Genomic DNA, 17,690 nt, shown 5'->3' with positions numbered 1-17,690 from the left:
CATGGCAGTGTGACAAGCGCGCCTTTCCCTGCGATGTTTGGGATTTGTCCCTGAGCAGTGGTGGTGCCGGGGCCATGGTGCTCCCGCTCATACCCATGCTGGGTGGGAGGCACATGGGGAGCGCGGCTGCACGCAGTGGCTGCGGCTCCTGGGACATAAATAAACATGGAGGTCGGCAGAAGTGGTCCCAAGAGCCGTGTGAGTGGCCTCTCGCACACACTTCAGGCCCTTCAGGGTAACATCTGGGCAGATGCTATCTGCCGGCATCGGTGGGGTTGCGCCGGTTTACGGCACCAGGAATCTGCCCCCTGTGTCTGGACAGCGCTGGGCCGGGGCGGCTGCTGGTGCGGTGGTGCCATGCCCTGTGGCTCCCCACGGGCAGGACGTGGTCCAGGTCACAGCTGAGAGCAGACAGATCCTTGTTTGGATAGCCCATTAGTTGTGCTACGCTGGTGGCTAGCAGTGCAGCGTGGGCCAGGGCTGGCATTGTGCAAAACACAGCAGAAATGGCCGCTTCCTTGCTCAAGAAACTTGTAGTCTGAGTAAACAGCAAAAACAGGGTGCAAATGTAATTTTAAGCCTTTTCTAAGGAAGTCTACTGTGCAGTATGGGTGCTGATTGCTCAGTGTGGATGATTCTTGAGAAAAATGCAGCGAGATTCCATTTTCAGCGGTGCTCAGCCTGAGTGCCTCAACTGGTCAAGAGTGCACATTGATTTGCCTCCCATTGCCTAAAAAACATGATGGGAAGTCAGAGGAGCTCTCTGATAATGCCTGTCTTTGCGGCAGCACTACAATTAGAGACCGCTTACGTCTCAAGTGCCTTAACAGTGGAGTCCTCTTCTAACGATGACATTTTCCTCCAGGCATCCTAAAAAGCCTGTTTTTGACAGCTCTGGTTGCAACACTCTGGCAGATAAACGCATGATTGTGTGTACAAACTGCTGGCAACACTGTGAGGGCTCCGAAATGAATAGGCTGTGCCTGGGGAGGGCTTCTGTGGCCGAGTCTGGGTTCTGCCGGACACAGAAGGGGGCTTGTGCTTTCTGTTTTCAAAATGCGACTGAGTGCTGGCCACCACCTCTCACTCTGCCCATTTTGTTATGGTGCTTGTGGAATATTTCCACAATGGTTTTTAGCTTCTCTCCTTGTTCAGCTTTGAATCCATGCCCTGCTATTCTCTTCAGACAATATCCAAATTATTTTCAATATTCTGTCTGCAGTCAGAGATTTCCCTGAGTCATACCTAAATGTTAATAAAAGCCTAATGGTTTATGTTAAGGAAGGCGGGAGATAAGGCTAGAGCCCTTTTATCACAGAACTTAATGGCCTGAAAATGTCAGTTGTGTGGGAGCAACTGCCAAATTTTGAGCCTATGAAGACGATTGCTAAGTCCCACAAATCAACAAGTTTGGAGCGGATTATCGGATGCTGGCTATGTCATTTTCCCAGGACTCCAGGCATGTTAGGAGCCAACACTTTAATCCACTCTGATACGATGCATGAAAGGGGTGGGTTTGCTTTCCTCTCACTGCTGCACTGCAAATCTTTCAGGCTTTCTGTAGTACAGTAAGGAAGAGCTTGCTTGCTGAAAGCAGAAGCTGCAGGGCTTCTTTCTGAACTGCAGCCTGGTTTTGATTCAGAAATAAACTCCCATCTTTGCTTAAGAACTATTTTTAAGGTCACAAAGACAGGATACAAAAATCAGTACATTTCATGGTTTTCCTGAGTGCTGCCTCACCACTCCTCTTCCTCCTTCTGTTTCCAGCAGACTTCCTTCCGAAACCGACATCCTGCGAGCCTGCCTCTGGGGCACAGCGCGCAGGGCTGGGGGACTGGTAATGGAAATTCTGGTAAATCGCTTCTTCAGTTTGTGCTGTTCTAGGCCTGGGATAAAGGACTGAACTTGCACTGCGAAAGCAGCTGAACACTTGAGCTCTGATGTGGCTGGAAATGTTTCATCTCTGTCCCGTGTTGTCTTTCTGATCACACTCAGGGGTTAATCTGACTAACCCTCCTCTTAGGAGTTGCTCCTTGGTTTGGGTTCATTTGCTCCATTTTTGAAATTTTGTAGAAATACAAAGTACACCCTCCTTGTGAGCGTGTGGGATGACAGCACCGCTGCTCACCTTGTGCTGGTCTTGGGCTGTTGGCGGCTTGTGCCCGGGGCGGCTCCACTGTAGCATGAGAGTGGCAGGGGCGAATGTGTTGGGTGCAGAAGGACCTCGTTCTAGGCCTCCCTTTCAATATTTCTGTGAGTTACTCGGTATCCACAGCGTGTAGCAGAAAAATAATGGCAATGCAATAAATGCCCATAGGGTTGTTTTAAAATGCAAATGATAGAAAGGTACTGGTTTGGGAAGAAAAGTTTTATTTATGTCTTCCCCACCGCAGGGTAGGTCCGTCTGGCTTAAGACGGAGCAAGATTTCACCCATTCTGTATCAAGAATGCCTTTCAGCACAACTTCTAAGTGAAATTTCCCAAGCTGCGGTGATTATCTGGAGTGATCGTCTGGTGCCTGCATAAGGATGTGACTTGGTCATATCCTGTTTACCCTAAAATGACAGAGTTAAAATATCCCCTCGGTGCTGCAGTTTACAGACAGAAGCAGCATATTGTGTCACCCCACCCTGGAGACCATGTGAGGGAAACACCATATGTCTCCTGCTTGTCCTTTGGAAGAACTGATGTCATTTAAAGAAAGGTGTTTTAAAGGAAGGATGTATGTGACCAAAATAATGCCTGGCCTGCATTAGAATGGTTACATCCTGTTTACCATGAAAAACACTTTGTGTTTATATTGGGTCTGTAAAGTGTGATTTATAAACAGGCAGAGAGAGCAGATAAGGAGCTCCCATTGGCTTCAGCCATCTGTGGAAGGAAAGGCTTGTGCCCCGGGCTGGGGGAGGCTGGTGGAGGACCGACACCACTGCCCCCAGGAGGCTCCTCTGAGCGTGCCTCCTGGTGCCCAAGCTGCCCCGCGCCTCAGCCTCCAGCAGGAGGGAGCCCTGGGAGCTTCGGTTCCTTGATGTTGGTAGAGAGTGGTGGAGTGGAGCTAGAGATAAGTGTCCCCAGAACAAATAAATAAAACCAAGTGCCTTTCTGAAGGTTTGTCTGTGAGTGGAAGGAACCATTAAATCAGAAAAATGAATGGCTTGCCATAGCCTGTGTGTAGCATAAAGAAATCGTGTTGCCCAGTTACACGGGAAACACACACTTGAGAATTTGGGCTGCAGTTGGTTTTTTTGTTTGTTTGTTTGTTTTGTTTTGTTTTAAAAGAATGAAATACTGTGAAACTGCAAAATATGTTTAGAAAAGCCACTTGCATCCAGAACATTTGATCCTTTCATCTCACGCCTGTATAAACCAAGCTGCAGCTCCAAGTGTGTTGCCTCCTCTTGGTGCTGTCCTGAGCAGAGGCCCAGAGGCTGGCCTTGTCCTCCAAACCTGTGATCAGGAGCTGCTTCAGGCCCAGTGGCTTCAAACCAACTGAAGAGAGGGTAGAGCTGAATGCAGTCTGGTTCCATTAGTGAAATAATACTGGTACTACAGGAATTGCGACACAAGACTGGTGCACTCAGCCCAGGAAGGGAGGGATGTGCTAAACAGGCTGGTCGTCAGCTTCTGTGTGGTAGAAGCATGTGGTCCAGTATCCTAACAGATACAGCCTCAATCCCTGCATTTGTTCTGCTTAAATTAGCACTCCCAAGTATTGTTTCGGAAGGGATATCCGTGGTACATCTGACTTCAGTAAGGCATAAAACAGGCTTGGTGGCGGGGGTGTGGGTTGAGGTCCATCAGCGGTCTCCTGGCTGACACGGTGTGCAAGTGCTTCCCGCAGCCAGGGCCATAATCACCTCTGCTTTTAGGCTAGCACCAGTCTGCAAATACCTGCAGTTGTCGTCCTGTGTGCTGCATGCCAACACCCAGCGAGGGTGACAGCGCAATTGCGGCTTTTGAGATGAGCCTGAAATGACACTGCAGATGATGTGGTAATGGCCCTCGAAACATGCCCATCATTTGAACGGCGCCAGCTGCCCCCACAGCACTTCATAAAAGCTGCTGTGGGAGTGACAGCAGGTAAATTGTCGGCAGCAAGACTGTTGTGATATTCAGACGTTGTTGAATCCATCCACATTGTCTGAGAAGAAATTATAAGGAGAATCTCAGAGGATTCAGGGTGAGAGCGGTCGTAAATCTTGGGTGCGTCTCAGCAGGGAAGGAGAAATATGAAGCATCAGGCTAGTTTTTTAAATGCTGCCATCATGCAGTGGCGGTGCTAATTAATTTAGCACAGAATGGTCAAGTCTGTTGTCTTGCTGTGGGCCAAGTAAGCCAAATACCTGCTCACAGACTAGATCTAGGTGACATAGAGGAGGAGTCCTTACATTTTTTCCTCTGTCATTGTTCTTTTGCACCCGTTAACGAATGGGAGCGGGAGCCTTGGTACCAGCCTGGACAGCTCTCACCAGCAGCACCGGTACGAAGCTCTATGGGAGCAGTGGTTGGGCTTCAAGGCTGTGCATCGCGGCCAGCTCTCACCACAGCTGGGCTTCTGCTGGAGCTGCAGCTCCTGGCTCGGGATATCTTCGGTTTAACTTTTTGCAATACAGCCGGCTCCTGCTCCCTCACAGCTTTGGGAGCAGTTTGGCAAAAGAGACTGGAGGCAGATATTAAAGGTCTTGTGGTCTCATGTGCAGGGCACAGCTCGTACTTGCTCACCAGGGTATGGCGGGCTGCGAGCGGCTGCAGCCCATGGGGCCAGGCTGGGTGGTCGTGGTGGTTTCAGCATTTCTGGGACAAGTTTCACTGCTGCTGCTCTCCCCTCCGTGCCCCAGGCTGTGGGGACACCTCCGTCGCTGATCTGCTCCTGCCTGGCTAGCAGCCTCCTGCCTTTTGTGTCTGCTGGCCTGATCCTGCTCCCAGGCTGCTCTCCTCATGTCTCAGCCCATCAGTGGGCAGCGCCTGCAGTGAAGTGTTGCATGACTTGGCCAAGCATGTGAGGATCTGCCCAGTGGAAATTTTGCTGTTGACTCCAGCAGCAGCAAGATCGGAGCCTGGATTTACAGTCCTGAGGGTCTCCAGTGAGCCTGTCTTTTTTCCTCTCCCTTGGCTCTGTTCTCACTCATTTCCTCACTTGGTTGCAGGGAAATAATATTCTAACTTCTTTTACTTGATGAACCTTCCCTTCTCCTGCCCAGCTCGCAGCTGCCCGGCACAGCAGCGGTGCCCATGGGGTGGGGGCAGTGAGGCTGTGGCAGTGCCACGGGAGCAGAGCGGGTGGCCATGTGCGGGGCTGGTCCCTGGCTGGCTGAGACCCCACCGGGGAGGGCTGGGGGCACCCAGAGCACAGGGAGGAGACCCCTCCCCGCCTCCCTCCCACCCCTGCTTGCCCCTGGACTTTGGCGCCTGGCCCCACAGGCTCCTCGCAGGATGTGGGCTGGGACAGATGCCAGGGCAGGGTCTGGCTTCCCCTGGGCCGTGGGTAGGTGTGAGGTGGGCTCACGGGCAGCGTCCCCGTGTGTGGCACGGAAGCCCCATGCTGCTGTGGGCAACGGGACCCTGCCTGGCGGACACCTGCCTGGGGTGCCTGTGTCGGACAACCCCAGCAGCCGTGCTGGTGCTGCCCTGCTCTTTCCTGCAGCAGGGTCAGAGTCCTCCATTGGCTTGTCCAAGGCAACCTGGCGAAGCCTGTTCCTTGGGCTTCATCAGGTCTGGCTCTGGCTCTGAGGACAGGCCTCGCAAGCACAAGGGAGGCTCCATCGTCGCTCCTGCCCCCAAATGGATCTGCTTTTTCCCGTTGAATGGCTCGGCAGTGAGGCCTTTTCTTTGGGCTCAGAGGTTTGAGCCATACTGGCGGAAGGCAGGACCTGGCCTGGTGCAGCCGCTAACACACACGTGTGTCCCCACAGCTGCAGCCGGAGCAGCTGGACTGCGGAGCAGCGCACCTGCAGCACCCGCTGGCCATCGTGAACCCCATCACCGCCACCCCCGTGTTCACCTACAACGGCCTCACCGCGGTGGCGGTCGCCAGTGTCAATAACTACACCGTGGTGTTCCTGGGCACCGCCAGCGGAGGACTCCTGAAGGCAAGTGCAGGGTGCAGAGGCCAGGGGGACGGGGAGGGCCAGGGGGACGGGGAGGGCCAGGGGCTGCCCCTGCCAATGTCCGTTGTTGGGTTTATCTAACACCTGCCTTCGTTTGGTGATAAAGAAGTAATTGGACGCTGCTGTGATCGGTACAGCGATATATGCTGCCTGGGGACTGGTGGCTGTTAATGATGGTTCTGCAAGCAGGATGTACTTGATGAAACCTGTGCTAGAAATGCTATTGTGCAGCATTTAATTATTATCAGCTCTTCTAATAAATTCTCCCCATGAGCTGATGGCTTTTGAAGGCTCCATGTAGACAGGGGAATCACTGAGCAATACTTTGCCAGTGCTGAGTCCAAAGCAGGTGTGAATCCAGGCATCTGATGGAGCTGAAGTATCTATTTTAAATAATGTGCCAAAGGCAGTGCAGAGCAAAGCAATGCCTGGAGCCAAGACGCAAGGCCGAGGTTTCAGTAACTTTAGCGCTTGAAGTCTGCCAAAGAAACTTTTGATTCCAGCCAGACACAACAGTTTGGTGTATTCTGAGTGTCAAAAGTCCATAGAGAGAAGGGAGAGAAAGCCCTGGAGGAGAGAGATGGCTGATATCTGCTTTGTCTCAGCCTGTAGTAAGTACTGCATAATATGGAATATTGGATCAAAATGCTTGGAGAAAAGAAAACTGATCCCATCTCTTCCCTTGCTTCCAAGTGCTCCCGGCAGAAATGTGGGAACAATCACAAAGCAACTTGCTGCTTTGATTTTTGCCTGAAGGGGCAAGTAATTCAGGAGGATGGGAGGCGGCTGGCATCCTTGCCAGGTGCACTGCGCCGGGAGAGAGGCACATACCACACGCAGAGCTGCCCGTGTTCACACAGTATTAACAGCTCTGCTTCCATTACCATTTCAGAGAAAGCAGCCTTATCTACTGAACCTCCATTAGGGAGAGGCTCCTGGCTACCCTTTGCTGGGATAATTTGCTCAGATAGCTCTAATCTAATTCTACAACACAGCTGCATAACCAGAAGCCCTTTTACCTTCAGGGCTCCTTGTTATTTGGCACGGGATACAAGATACTTTGCGTGAGTTATCATTCAGATTTGCCTGAGAAAAGACAGCAAAGGGGCAGAAATAGTGCTCAACCGGCTCCTGCCAGCAGCAATTATGGCTGCCAGGGTATGGGGAATTAATCAGGTAGGTTGCAGACAGGCATCTCACGAGAGCCATTAACTGTGCCACATCCAGCAAAGTCATTAAAGGAAAAGCAGTGCTTGGAAGGCAGTGGCCAATGTAAAGGTGTGGCAGGGTGTCCCATCCCTGAAGGAGGCGTGGGTGCAGCAGGGCTTGACGTTCTGGCAAGCCACCCTGTCTCGAGTTATGAGTCTGTAGAAAGTGGTGCTGTGGTGGGATCACACAGAACTTCAGCCACCCCGGCTGCAGCCACAAGCTGGGGACATGGTGTGGGCTGTCTGTGCTCTCACCTGTTCCCCCTGCTCTCATTAGCACCCGTGCAGCCCAGCTGGGGTGGTGGATGCATGTGCTTGGACAGACGGGCGTCCCCCAGCACGTCACTGACCCAGCTCCAGTGGGAGGACTGGTGCTCTCTACACTGCTGCTGGGGCTCTCCCGGGGCTGTGCAGCTCCGTGTGGATCCAGGGGAAGTGTCCAGGTGGTCCGGGAGGCAGAGGGACCTAGGGACAGCACCTGGGAACAGCCAGGGGTTAGAGAAGAGCTCAGCAAGAAGAGAGAAAGAATCACTGCAAAACTGAAGTGGAGGTCTCAGGGCTTGGTTCTTGCGTGTTGTGGGTGATCTTAGGCAAATTATTTATCTTCTGGATAGCCAGGTTTTAAAATAGGGATAATGATCATTCTCTTTTTCTACACAGCTGCTTGCAGTGCCTGCATACAGCTTCTAGCACAGGGAAGCCCTGTGCATTGAGATTGTGTTAGCTATCTTACTAGGACATGTTGGTGCAGCTCTAATATAAGAATTAATTAATCCTGTGTTAATTAATTAATCTACACTTTAGAGAGAACAGGCACGCTTGGTCCTTACAATTATTGCCTCCCTTTGCTAGTAAAGAGGTAGGAATTTTCCTCTCTCCCTTTCTGTTTTAAGCTGAAAAGTGACTGTCACACAAAATTGTGTAGCTCTATTGTTATTTCCTCTCAGCAATGCCACATTTAATTTGCTGAGTTTTCAAGTCAAATGCCAAGACATTCTGGGATCTGAAAGGCAGGCTGATGCTTTGCAGCCTCTTCCATCACTGCCAGCGGTTCAGCTGGTGATTCATGAGGCAAGGTAGGATTCAGTTCTCTTGCTGCAGCTGCTGTGGTCTCCTGGTGTTAGCAGGGATAAAAGCTTCTTCTGGCCGGGAATGACAACACTTATTTTTCAAATATACAGGGAGAAGGGGATGCCATGTTATACAACCATGTTGCTGATTTTTGCTGTTTTTCATTAAACGTTGGAAATAAATGTTCTTTGTAACAAAAATGCACATATGTATGTAATGAGGGCTGAAGGCTGATGCCACCTACATCAGGGTACAGCGAGAGCAGCACGGCTGTGGCGCGCTGGTGTTTCACTGACACGGGAACCATCATGCAGCCATGTAGCCAAGCTGTGCAGTGGGTAGAGCCTTAGGGTAGAAGTTTTCCAGGCAGTCTCTTAAATAGAGGGCTTTAGACTGAGAGACCAAGGGGCGTGAGGTTTGCTCATCACGAGGTATTGCTCCTGGCTGTGGCATGGGCTTTCTGGACTATGTAGTGGCTTCCCTGTGCCACAGAGCTGGCTTTGCTATAAAGCTCTACATGTGCAGATTATAAAGCATTTAGAGACTTGCAGCACTCAAAAATGTGGAACACCTTTAGATGCCATTTTGGTTCTTGTTTATAACTGAGGAAAAGTAACCTCCCCATAGTGTTTGAAAAATGGTCTCAGTGAGTGGCTTCTTCTCACTACAGATTAACCTGGATAGCGCCATGAAGGTTGTCAGCAGGAGATCCATTTCGGTGGCTTACGGAGAGCCTGTCCACCCCATCATGCAGTTCGATCCTTCTGATTCCACCTTCCTCTATCTGATGACGTCCTATCAGGTGAGATCTGCATTTCTTAGGAAAATTGTCCACTGAGCAAAGTGTGTTTCACCTAGCCTTTAGCATTAAGCTGAGAGCAAGAAGGAAATAAACAAACAATAAAATTTGCTGTAACATTAATGGACAGAGCAAAGAAGCCGAGAGCTTTGACTGGTGTTGAGGCACATCTTGGACCTGTCTGGGGCTGTGCCTGCTCCCCCAGCCCGGGCAGCAGTCTGCCGGTGGGCAGCTCGTCAGGAGCCCTCCGGCTTCCCCGTGCCTCCCGCCCGCCGTTCTGAGCAGCGGCTGTTTTGGGCCTCTGTGGCCTCAAGCTGGGCAGTGGGCTGCAGTTGAGTTATGGTGTGCCAGCCTTATTTTTAGAGCAATATGAATTTAAATGCACACAAGCTTTTTCCCTGCCGTGCAATGATTTGCTGGAGTCTGGTGCAGGCAAGATTCCCGTTATCCGCATTGGCTTTCCTGTCTTTGTGGTGGCAAAATGAAAGGAAGAGTAAAAGATATCAAAACTGATCTCGCTTACGGGAGTGTGGAAATAAGCAGAGGCTGTTGCTTTATAGAAAACCAAAAATTATGGCAGATGGTCTTTGAGGAGGCTTTTAGGAGACCCTACAAACAAAAAGTCGGCCTGTCGGGAGGGAGCCGTAGGGGCGGCTTCTGTGTTCCACGTGGCCTTGCTGGAGGGAGAGCTGGGATGGGGGGGTCTTCAGAGACCGCAGCAGGTAGAAACAGACGGTCTCATCTCCACCAAGTGAGCAGAGGAGGAAGATGAGAGCTGAGCACTACAGGCTCTGGTGGTTTGTCCTGAATTACATTTTAATCTGTCAAAACAGATGCACAGCCACAAATGTTATATGTTACATTTATATTTTCCAAGCCCTAATTCCCTGCAGATTGGTCATTATCATTTCACAGAACACTCCCAGGATGCTTCTTCAGCTGATATTTCAGACTTTCTCTTCTCACCTCTCAGGCTGTGCTGTGGTCCTTATTCATGGCTTGATAAAACACCGAGTGCAGCACATTTGATGCTCTCGTCTGTCCATTCCTTTCCCAGTAAACCAGATGAATTCATTTGTCATCGGTGCAATGAGTACTTGGGGGCAGCTGAGTGCAGCAGGGCTGGGGAGCAGCAAACAGCCACAGGTGACGTGGGACTCGGGTGCAGGAGCCACCAGCTGGGCTGCGCTGCTCTGGTGGAGCCTGGGGCTGCTGGAACCTCCTGTTGTTGGCCCCTGCATTACCAAACTACTCAGTTTTCCCTCCCAGATGTTCAGAAATTGAGAGAAGAAAAAGCAGAAACCAACGCATGCATGCTTTACCTCAAACCCCCAGCAGTACTGTGATTTCTTTAGAAATTAAGGTTTCCAAAATGGTGTCGCTTTCTGGTCATTTTGTGAACAGCCAGGTACCATTCGGCTCTGTTGAGAGAGGAGCTTTCTGCAGGCATGAGGGAGCTTTTCGCAGTCAGGGACAAGCCGCGAGACTAGCCCAAACCATCTCCATCTGAGTGACGGGTGAGGTGGACACACATCCAGGTTGAGTATTTCTCTGGCATTTTAAAACATTTGGATGTAATCGTGTTGTTGTTGTGCAGATGACGCGAGTGAAGGTGGCTGTCTGCAACCAGTATTCAACATGTGCAGAGTGCCTGGCTGCAGCCGACGCTTACTGCGGGTGGTGCACGATGGAGACTAGGTAGGACTTGTTGTGTCCTGGTGTGATTCAGCATGGGCTTTGGCCCTCAAGCCCAGCCAGGGATTTTTGGTGCTTTCTGTATTTCCACTGAGTCACACTACCTCTAGCCTTTGTCCATTCCTCACAAAAGACATGCTTTTAAAAACAATTGTGTATGGTCTCAAACTGTTGGGATGCACTTTTGAGCCAGCATTTAACTGTAGCAGCATTGTTATGCTGCAGTCAGTTGCCAGTGCAAAGAATATCTTGCATCCAACCATGGAACTCCCAAGCGCCAACACCCTGCTAAAGAATGTCTTTACCCCTGCAATTATTATTTATGAGTTGGAGACAATCAACATTCAAATAGGAGTTTGCAAAATTAAACTCCATATTTACAAACTGAAGATGTCAGACAAAATGTCACCTTTTCCTCCCCTGTTCTGGATTGAGCGTGGCCTGCTCTTGCTTACCCTAAAATGCAATGCCCCATTGGTGCTGCTGGGAGCACAAGCAACCAGACTGTTCAAACACAGCAGCAAAGCTTTAGGCTTAACTGGATGGATGGGGGGAAAAGATGTAGACGTGGGATTTTCTCAGGCTCTTTCATCACAGGGATGTCAACGTTTTTATCAACTGTTTTGAAAATAATCAACCACAAATTGTTTGCATGTGCACTACAGGTGTTCTCTGCAGCATGAGTGTACGAACTTCACAGAGGCCAATTTCTGGGCGAGTGCAAGTGAAGGAGTGCAGCAGTGCCCTTCCATGACCATCTTGGAGCCTGAGATTAATATCAACAAAGAGAAACCGGTACGTTTGATGTCAATACTAAATTAATAGTATGTGGCATTACACAGAGTCATTACCTGCTCTCAGGGCTGACAGACACCTGCGTGCCCCAGTGCAGCACCGCTCTGTGCAGTTCTGAGGTGGACTAAAGCAGGTTTTTGTATGCACATGACTTTTTAGAGTTCAAAATGCGCAATACGAAAGAAAACAGCTACCTGTGGACTTGTTTTGGAGTTGCTAAACTATGCAAACCTTGTAAAATACTGACAAATTCTAAATATGATTTTCTAAGCTAATAACTGATTTTTTTCCCCAATTATAGGCCCTGATAATACAAATAAATGGGACTATTCCAAACCTAAATGGAACAAACATTTCATGCGATTATGGAAATAATATCCACACGGTAGCGAGAGTTGCGGGAGATTATGCAAACCAATTTATTTATTGCAGTTTACTTCCACGTGAGAAATATCCAGCATTTCCGGACGACCAAGGTATGTGGCGGGAAATAAGCTCAGTTCATTCTAGACACTTTTATGGAAATAGTCTTTCATAGGCTTTTTTTTCCCAGTTGTATGTGCGTATAATGCATAGGGGAAAAGAGACACAAGCTGCTTCTGTTTCACAGGGCATATGACTTTAAAGTGTGGGTGTTCCACCATCTTAACATGAATTGACAGTATGTCATATCTATCAATTTTTGTTCTAACAGCAGAATTTAAAAGCCCATTCCTGTGCTTATTTTATTAAGATTTATCTCATTAAAGCTTCTGTTTTAGATTCAATAAGCACTAAAACAAAAAGGGTTTAGCCCTGTGGAAATAATATGGCTACTTATATAGATACTTTCAATTGCTTTTGCTTAATCTCACTTCGAAATATACAGTGCTCTTCAGGAGAAGCTCTGGAAGAAGAGCAAATGCGTACCTAAAGACAGCTCAGAAACTCTACTCCCATTTATGCAACCAAAAAGCAGACTGAGATCTTCCAGTATTCCCCCTGGTTTTAGATGCAGCCAGAATGTGATGCCCATCTTGAGGTTACGTAGAACTGTGCTCCAGAGGAGATGGGCACCTGCAGCTGTGGTTGAAGTCAGATGAGCCTTGCACTCCGGCTTCCAGAGCTCAATGTTGGGTACAGCCCCATTTCGATGCCCCTCTGAGAGGTTTGGTGCTTCCTTCCAGACTTCAGTGCTTGTTAAATTTTTATCTTTCAAGCCTGGAGTGAATGCTCTATTGAAGATGATTGACTTCAGTAGGAGAAGAATTAGCTAGTCCTTTTGAAAATCCCATTTTTCATAGGCAAGTTTATAAAGCTGTATTGTTTTTCTCCGTAGCTATCCAAAGAATGGAAGATTATTAACTGTTCTGTATTGTTGGTTACGGCAATGTCGAAATGAATTTCTGGAATCCAGTGCACTGATTTATTGTACATATTCTGAAAGAGACATTGTCTCTTGTCCCTCTGCTTATATGGCAAAATTGAAAAAAAAAAAAAAAAAAAGGCAATTTTTTTGGGGGGGAGGGGGGACCTAGCATAGCAGAACTGTGTAGCCAAAAAAGGGATTTCCACGCACTCTATGGGTTTGTTGTCATGGGGAAAGTGAGCGGGGTTTTAAAACATGTTAACTAACATGTTTTAATTACCACATTTTTAAAAAATACGATTTAACACCTACTGTCAGAGAAGACAATAATTAACTCTGCTAATTAACACTTGCACAACACACTGGAATTTTCTGCTGAAAGTCGCAATGTCCTTTTGGTGAGGGTGATGTAAAGCATTGATTTAAGAGGGAAGAACTTGAAGTCAGAGGGCACAAGATGAATAGTCCAAGCTCTGAAATCCAGCTCAGAGGAAACCCTAGAGAAAACAAATCAGATTTAGCCGTTGTTTTCCCAAGGGTGTGTCTTGTCTTCTAAAAGCGAGCACGAATGAGTGAGGCTCTTGCAATCCAGTATTCTTTGGCTTGATTCTCTCAGACCACGTGATTGTTGAAACTGCTCTCCGGGTCAACAGCAAAAATATTATCCGGGCCAATTTCACCATCTATGATTGCAAAAGAACTGGAAACATTTACCCAAAGAGAGCGTAAGTGATCTGGGTTTGCATGCGGTGGAGCTGCCTGGTGCCACGGTGGGGAGGGCGGTGGCTGGGTGCGGGCAGGATGGCGACAGCTCTGCTGTGCCTGTGTCTCCTGCTCCTGTGCACCATGCAAATGGGCAAATCTGACGATATGAGGCCAGAAAGGTGTGCACAGGCTGGTGAAGGCCCCCCCGCCCAGGGTTAATTGAGCGAGCACAGCCACTGCCAGCGGGATGCTGGGGGGCCTGGGCAGGATTTGGCAGGAATGTGGCTGCTGCGCTGCCAGGGATTTACAAAGAAGGGTCCTAGCGGCATCTTAAGCCATCTGGACATGTTGGCTTTTTTTAAACAGCAATAATATTTTTATATAAAACTTGTTCTGTTAACCCTCAGGCAGCCGAACTGGCCTCCCTCGCGATGCCTGTGGGGTTGCTGAGGCCCGTGTCCACTCCCTGCTCCCGTGGGTTACTCATGGCGCAGTGGTGGGTGATGGAGATGTCCCCGGGGGCTCAGCCGGAGCATGAGGGCAGCACTGGGCGGTGGGGAGGGGGCTGCCAGCCGTGGGGATGTCCTGGTGCCTGCCCCCTGACCATGCTCCTGTTGGAAGAGCGTGACGGCACAGCCTGCCATGGTGATCCCCCGGTCCTGTCCACTGGGGGTCCCACAGCATGCACGGCACGACTGGGAACTGCAAGCCCACCTGGTGACGGGATGAAAGCATTTCTGGCTGCACAGGGGGAGACCAGAGCTGGTGGCTCCAAGCCTGCCGTGGCCTGCAGCCAGGGTGGTCGCACTGCAGGCAGTGACACTTGGGTGCTCCCCGTGGGGAGCACTGGGGATGGGCAGCTCTGTGTGTCCCCAGTGAGCTCCAGAGAAAGGAGGAGAGAAAATGCCAGTGCCTGCGATAAATGTTTTTTCCTAGCCACATCAAAGACTGAACACGGTTTGTGAAGATTTAGTGTGTGACTCTGGTTTGGCTCTGCTGAGCAGCCTGAAATCTACTGTTCTCATTGCACCTTTGGTGTTTCAGGTGCACCAGCTGCCTCTCAACCAAGTGGAAGTGTTACTGGTGCCCCTCCAAGTATATGTGTGTCTCCAACCGCTCACAGTGTGAGGACGCACTGCAGATGAAGGTAAGACCCATCAGATGTTGCTGTTTTATGAGAGCTTCCCATACTGCCATGTTGTTGCTGTCACCGTCTCTCTCCCAGGCGACACAGGTCGATGGCCTCCGTTTTGCCCACTGTGGTGTGGGGCAGCTCCAGGGACCAATCCTCTCTGTGTCCCCGATGCGTCCTGGGGTGCAGACCCACCTCGTCCCCGGGGCGCCTGGCAGGGGGGTGGCGAGGGCTGCTCCGATCAAAGCCTTGCTGCCTGCGTGCTGTGCTGGCCGCGCTCCTGGGCGCGGGGACAGTGGCAAGGGCGCTCGCCGCCTCACCGCATGGTCCCCAGGCTGAGACACACTTCGTGTAGCACGTGCAAGCACGCTGCAGTGTTCAGACTGCCATGCGGTGCGTTTTGATCCCCTTTTAAAGGCAGGGGAGCAGAAGTTAGAGGAGGTGAATGGCCTCCTGTGAGAAAAGGGGCCTGGGGCAGGCTGAGTGCTGGCTGCACCTGCGAGATGTCGCCCGGCCCCATGGGGGGACCGGTCCTCGGGGGCTCCCTGGGCACCAGCCTCAGCATGATCTCTACCTGCTCCTTGCTGGCCACAGCAGCACAGCCATGGCTTGTCCCAGGCTGCTGGTGTTGAGGAGGGGGACATACGGGGCGGGTCAGCTGCAGCTGAGCTGTGTCGAGCTGTGCTGCGCTGTGCCACGCTGTGCAGTGCCGTGCCAAGCCGTGCTGAGCTCCGCTGTGCCGTGCCAAGCCATGCTGAGTTCTGCTGTGCCATACCATTCTGAACCATGCTGTGCTGTGCCGTGCCATGCTGAGTCATGCTGTGCCATGCCGTGCTGAGCCATGCCGAGCTGAACTGTGTGTCCTCCTGGCTCCCCAGCCACCAGCCCAGAGCCCTGTGCATGTGTGCCAGCGGCTAACAGTCTGGCGAGGGCATTCGAGCTCCCTCAGAGGCTTCAGCAGCCTCTGCCCTTTGGGCTCTTTATCACCTCTCAAGTCTGGAGTAATGCTGCTAGTTCTCTACGTCCTGGGATGCCTGGGTTTGAGTAATAAATATATCAGTACTTTACAATTCAGTTAGCTTTGACTTGGCTGTTGTGGTATGTTAATAATTTGCTAGAGCACCACTGGCGGTACTCATCTGAAGGAGAAAATCACCCCTTTCCAAATTATGGTTTTTAATAACCCAGAGGCTTGGTGTGTTCGTGGTTCTGAAATTTAAATTGAAGTTAATTTAAATAAAATTGGCTTTTTAGCAATCAATCTGCTGTAGATGTAAGCCAAGCTTTTGCACTGTAAATTGAATATTCCTTTGGCACTGGTGTGCTGAGCCTCATCTAAACTCTTCCAGAGGCTCTCCGTGCTCATCACCGTGAGGAGTTTGGCCTCATGTCAGACCCTGGAGCTAGCCCTTTGCACCCTCTCCCCTTTGGTAGGAAGCGGGTAGGATGCTCCAAGTGCCTAGGACGGGGCAGGCAGATACGGTCAACACATGGCAACTCTGTACAGTATTGTCTGCTGTGAGAACAATATGAAATGTTTCCTGCCACTGGTGGGTCACAGCTGTTTGATTGTTCCTTGGGAATGCAGGACATATTTCTTCTGCTTTGTGAATTGTTTCTGAATGGATTGTGCTTTCTTGTGAATATCTTAACTGTTCATAATGAACAGTTTAAGAAAGTACCCTTTGCTTAGCAAATTTCCCAAGCTCCATAAAATACCTGGCATTTTATATTGCTGTATGGATGGGAGCTGAGCAATTGAAAATCTCCGCCATTCAGTGCTCAGCACATGGGATGGATGCACAGACGCTGCGTGGTGCCGCTCGGTCCCATGCCCAGACACGGGCAGCTGCGAGCAGGCTCCAGGGGCCGCTGCCAGCTCCGTGCAGGGCAGGGGTCCTCGTGTGCAGCCTCGCCCCGGGACACTTCGGCTGTGGGTCAGGGGCAGTGGGGAGGGGCAGCCAGCTAGGGAGGTGGCCAAGGACCACAGAGTGATCAGTGGTTTTTGTCGTGTCTGGTGCGCAGGACAGTTCTCATTAGACCTAAAGGAAGAGCTGGGGCTGTCTGTTAGAGGACTGCTAAAGAAGGCCCTGTGTTACTGGATTGACTTTTTGCTTTCCTTGTCAAATCACTGCATAACCTGCAATGTTACTGGGAAATGCAAAAACTGCCTGAAATAATTTGTGCCCTTTCACATAAGTGCAGCCGCTTCTTGAAGTGTGACGGGGCAAGCGGCTATGCAGCGAAGCAAGAAGTGTTTGCTGCAGCTCAGCCCCGACATCCCGGCCAGGCAGGGGATCCCGTGGGTGCTGGCACGGCTGCACCTCGCCTGCCTGGGACCAGCTCCATGCCCCTAGGCCGTGCAGACGGGATGGGACGGCGTGGCACGCTGTGGCCACCTCTCCTCCCAGGGCAGCTCTCTCGCCAGGGCACAGGGCTGCGGGCAGGGGTCTGGAGCGGCCGTGCGTGCCCAGAGCACCGAGCCTTCCTTCGCGCGCCCGTCAGCTCGCGCACTGGGAAGAGCAGCGGGCGAGAGCCCGCGGAACCTTCGTGGTGAGGGCAGCTGCGGCTGACCTTCCTCATTTGCCTCTGGTGCCTTACTCGAGAGCTACAGTTTGGCTGGATGTCACAGCCAGTTTAGGCACATCCCCCTTTCATCTCTGTGCTCTTCCTGAGCACTGTCCCCACCGACTGCAGGGAGCAGCCTGCAGGGTAAGGTGCTCTGTAGCCTTGGAAACAGGGCTCCTCGAGCTGCAGTCTGAGCTGTTGGCAAATAAACCATTGCTCATGTGGTTGCACCTGAAAACTGGTCCACTGGGAAGCAAGCATC

General features: G+C 50.8%; 1 protein-coding gene across 1 annotated transcript in view; it reads left to right on the top strand.

Moving 5' to 3' along the window:
- PLXND1 (plexin D1) overlaps positions 1–17,690 on the top strand; it is an 80,912-nt gene that overhangs the window by 12,985 nt on the left and 50,237 nt on the right. The window contains exons 2-8 of the mRNA XM_040568309.1: positions 5,913–6,089; positions 9,057–9,188; positions 10,783–10,883; positions 11,546–11,675; positions 11,977–12,151; positions 13,640–13,748; positions 14,773–14,875. Coding sequence (XP_040424243.1) covers positions 5,913–6,089; positions 9,057–9,188; positions 10,783–10,883; positions 11,546–11,675; positions 11,977–12,151; positions 13,640–13,748; positions 14,773–14,875 — 927 coding nt within the window. The remainder of the gene's footprint in view (positions 1–5,912; positions 6,090–9,056; positions 9,189–10,782; positions 10,884–11,545; positions 11,676–11,976; positions 12,152–13,639; positions 13,749–14,772; positions 14,876–17,690) is intronic.

Source organism: Cygnus olor, chromosome 10, assembly GCF_009769625.2.
Source record: "Cygnus olor isolate bCygOlo1 chromosome 10, bCygOlo1.pri.v2, whole genome shotgun sequence".
Lineage (NCBI taxonomy): Eukaryota > Metazoa > Chordata > Aves > Anseriformes > Anatidae > Cygnus > Cygnus olor.
The sequence above is the reverse complement of the archived record's forward strand: the minus strand, read 5'-3'. Positions and strand labels throughout refer to the sequence as shown.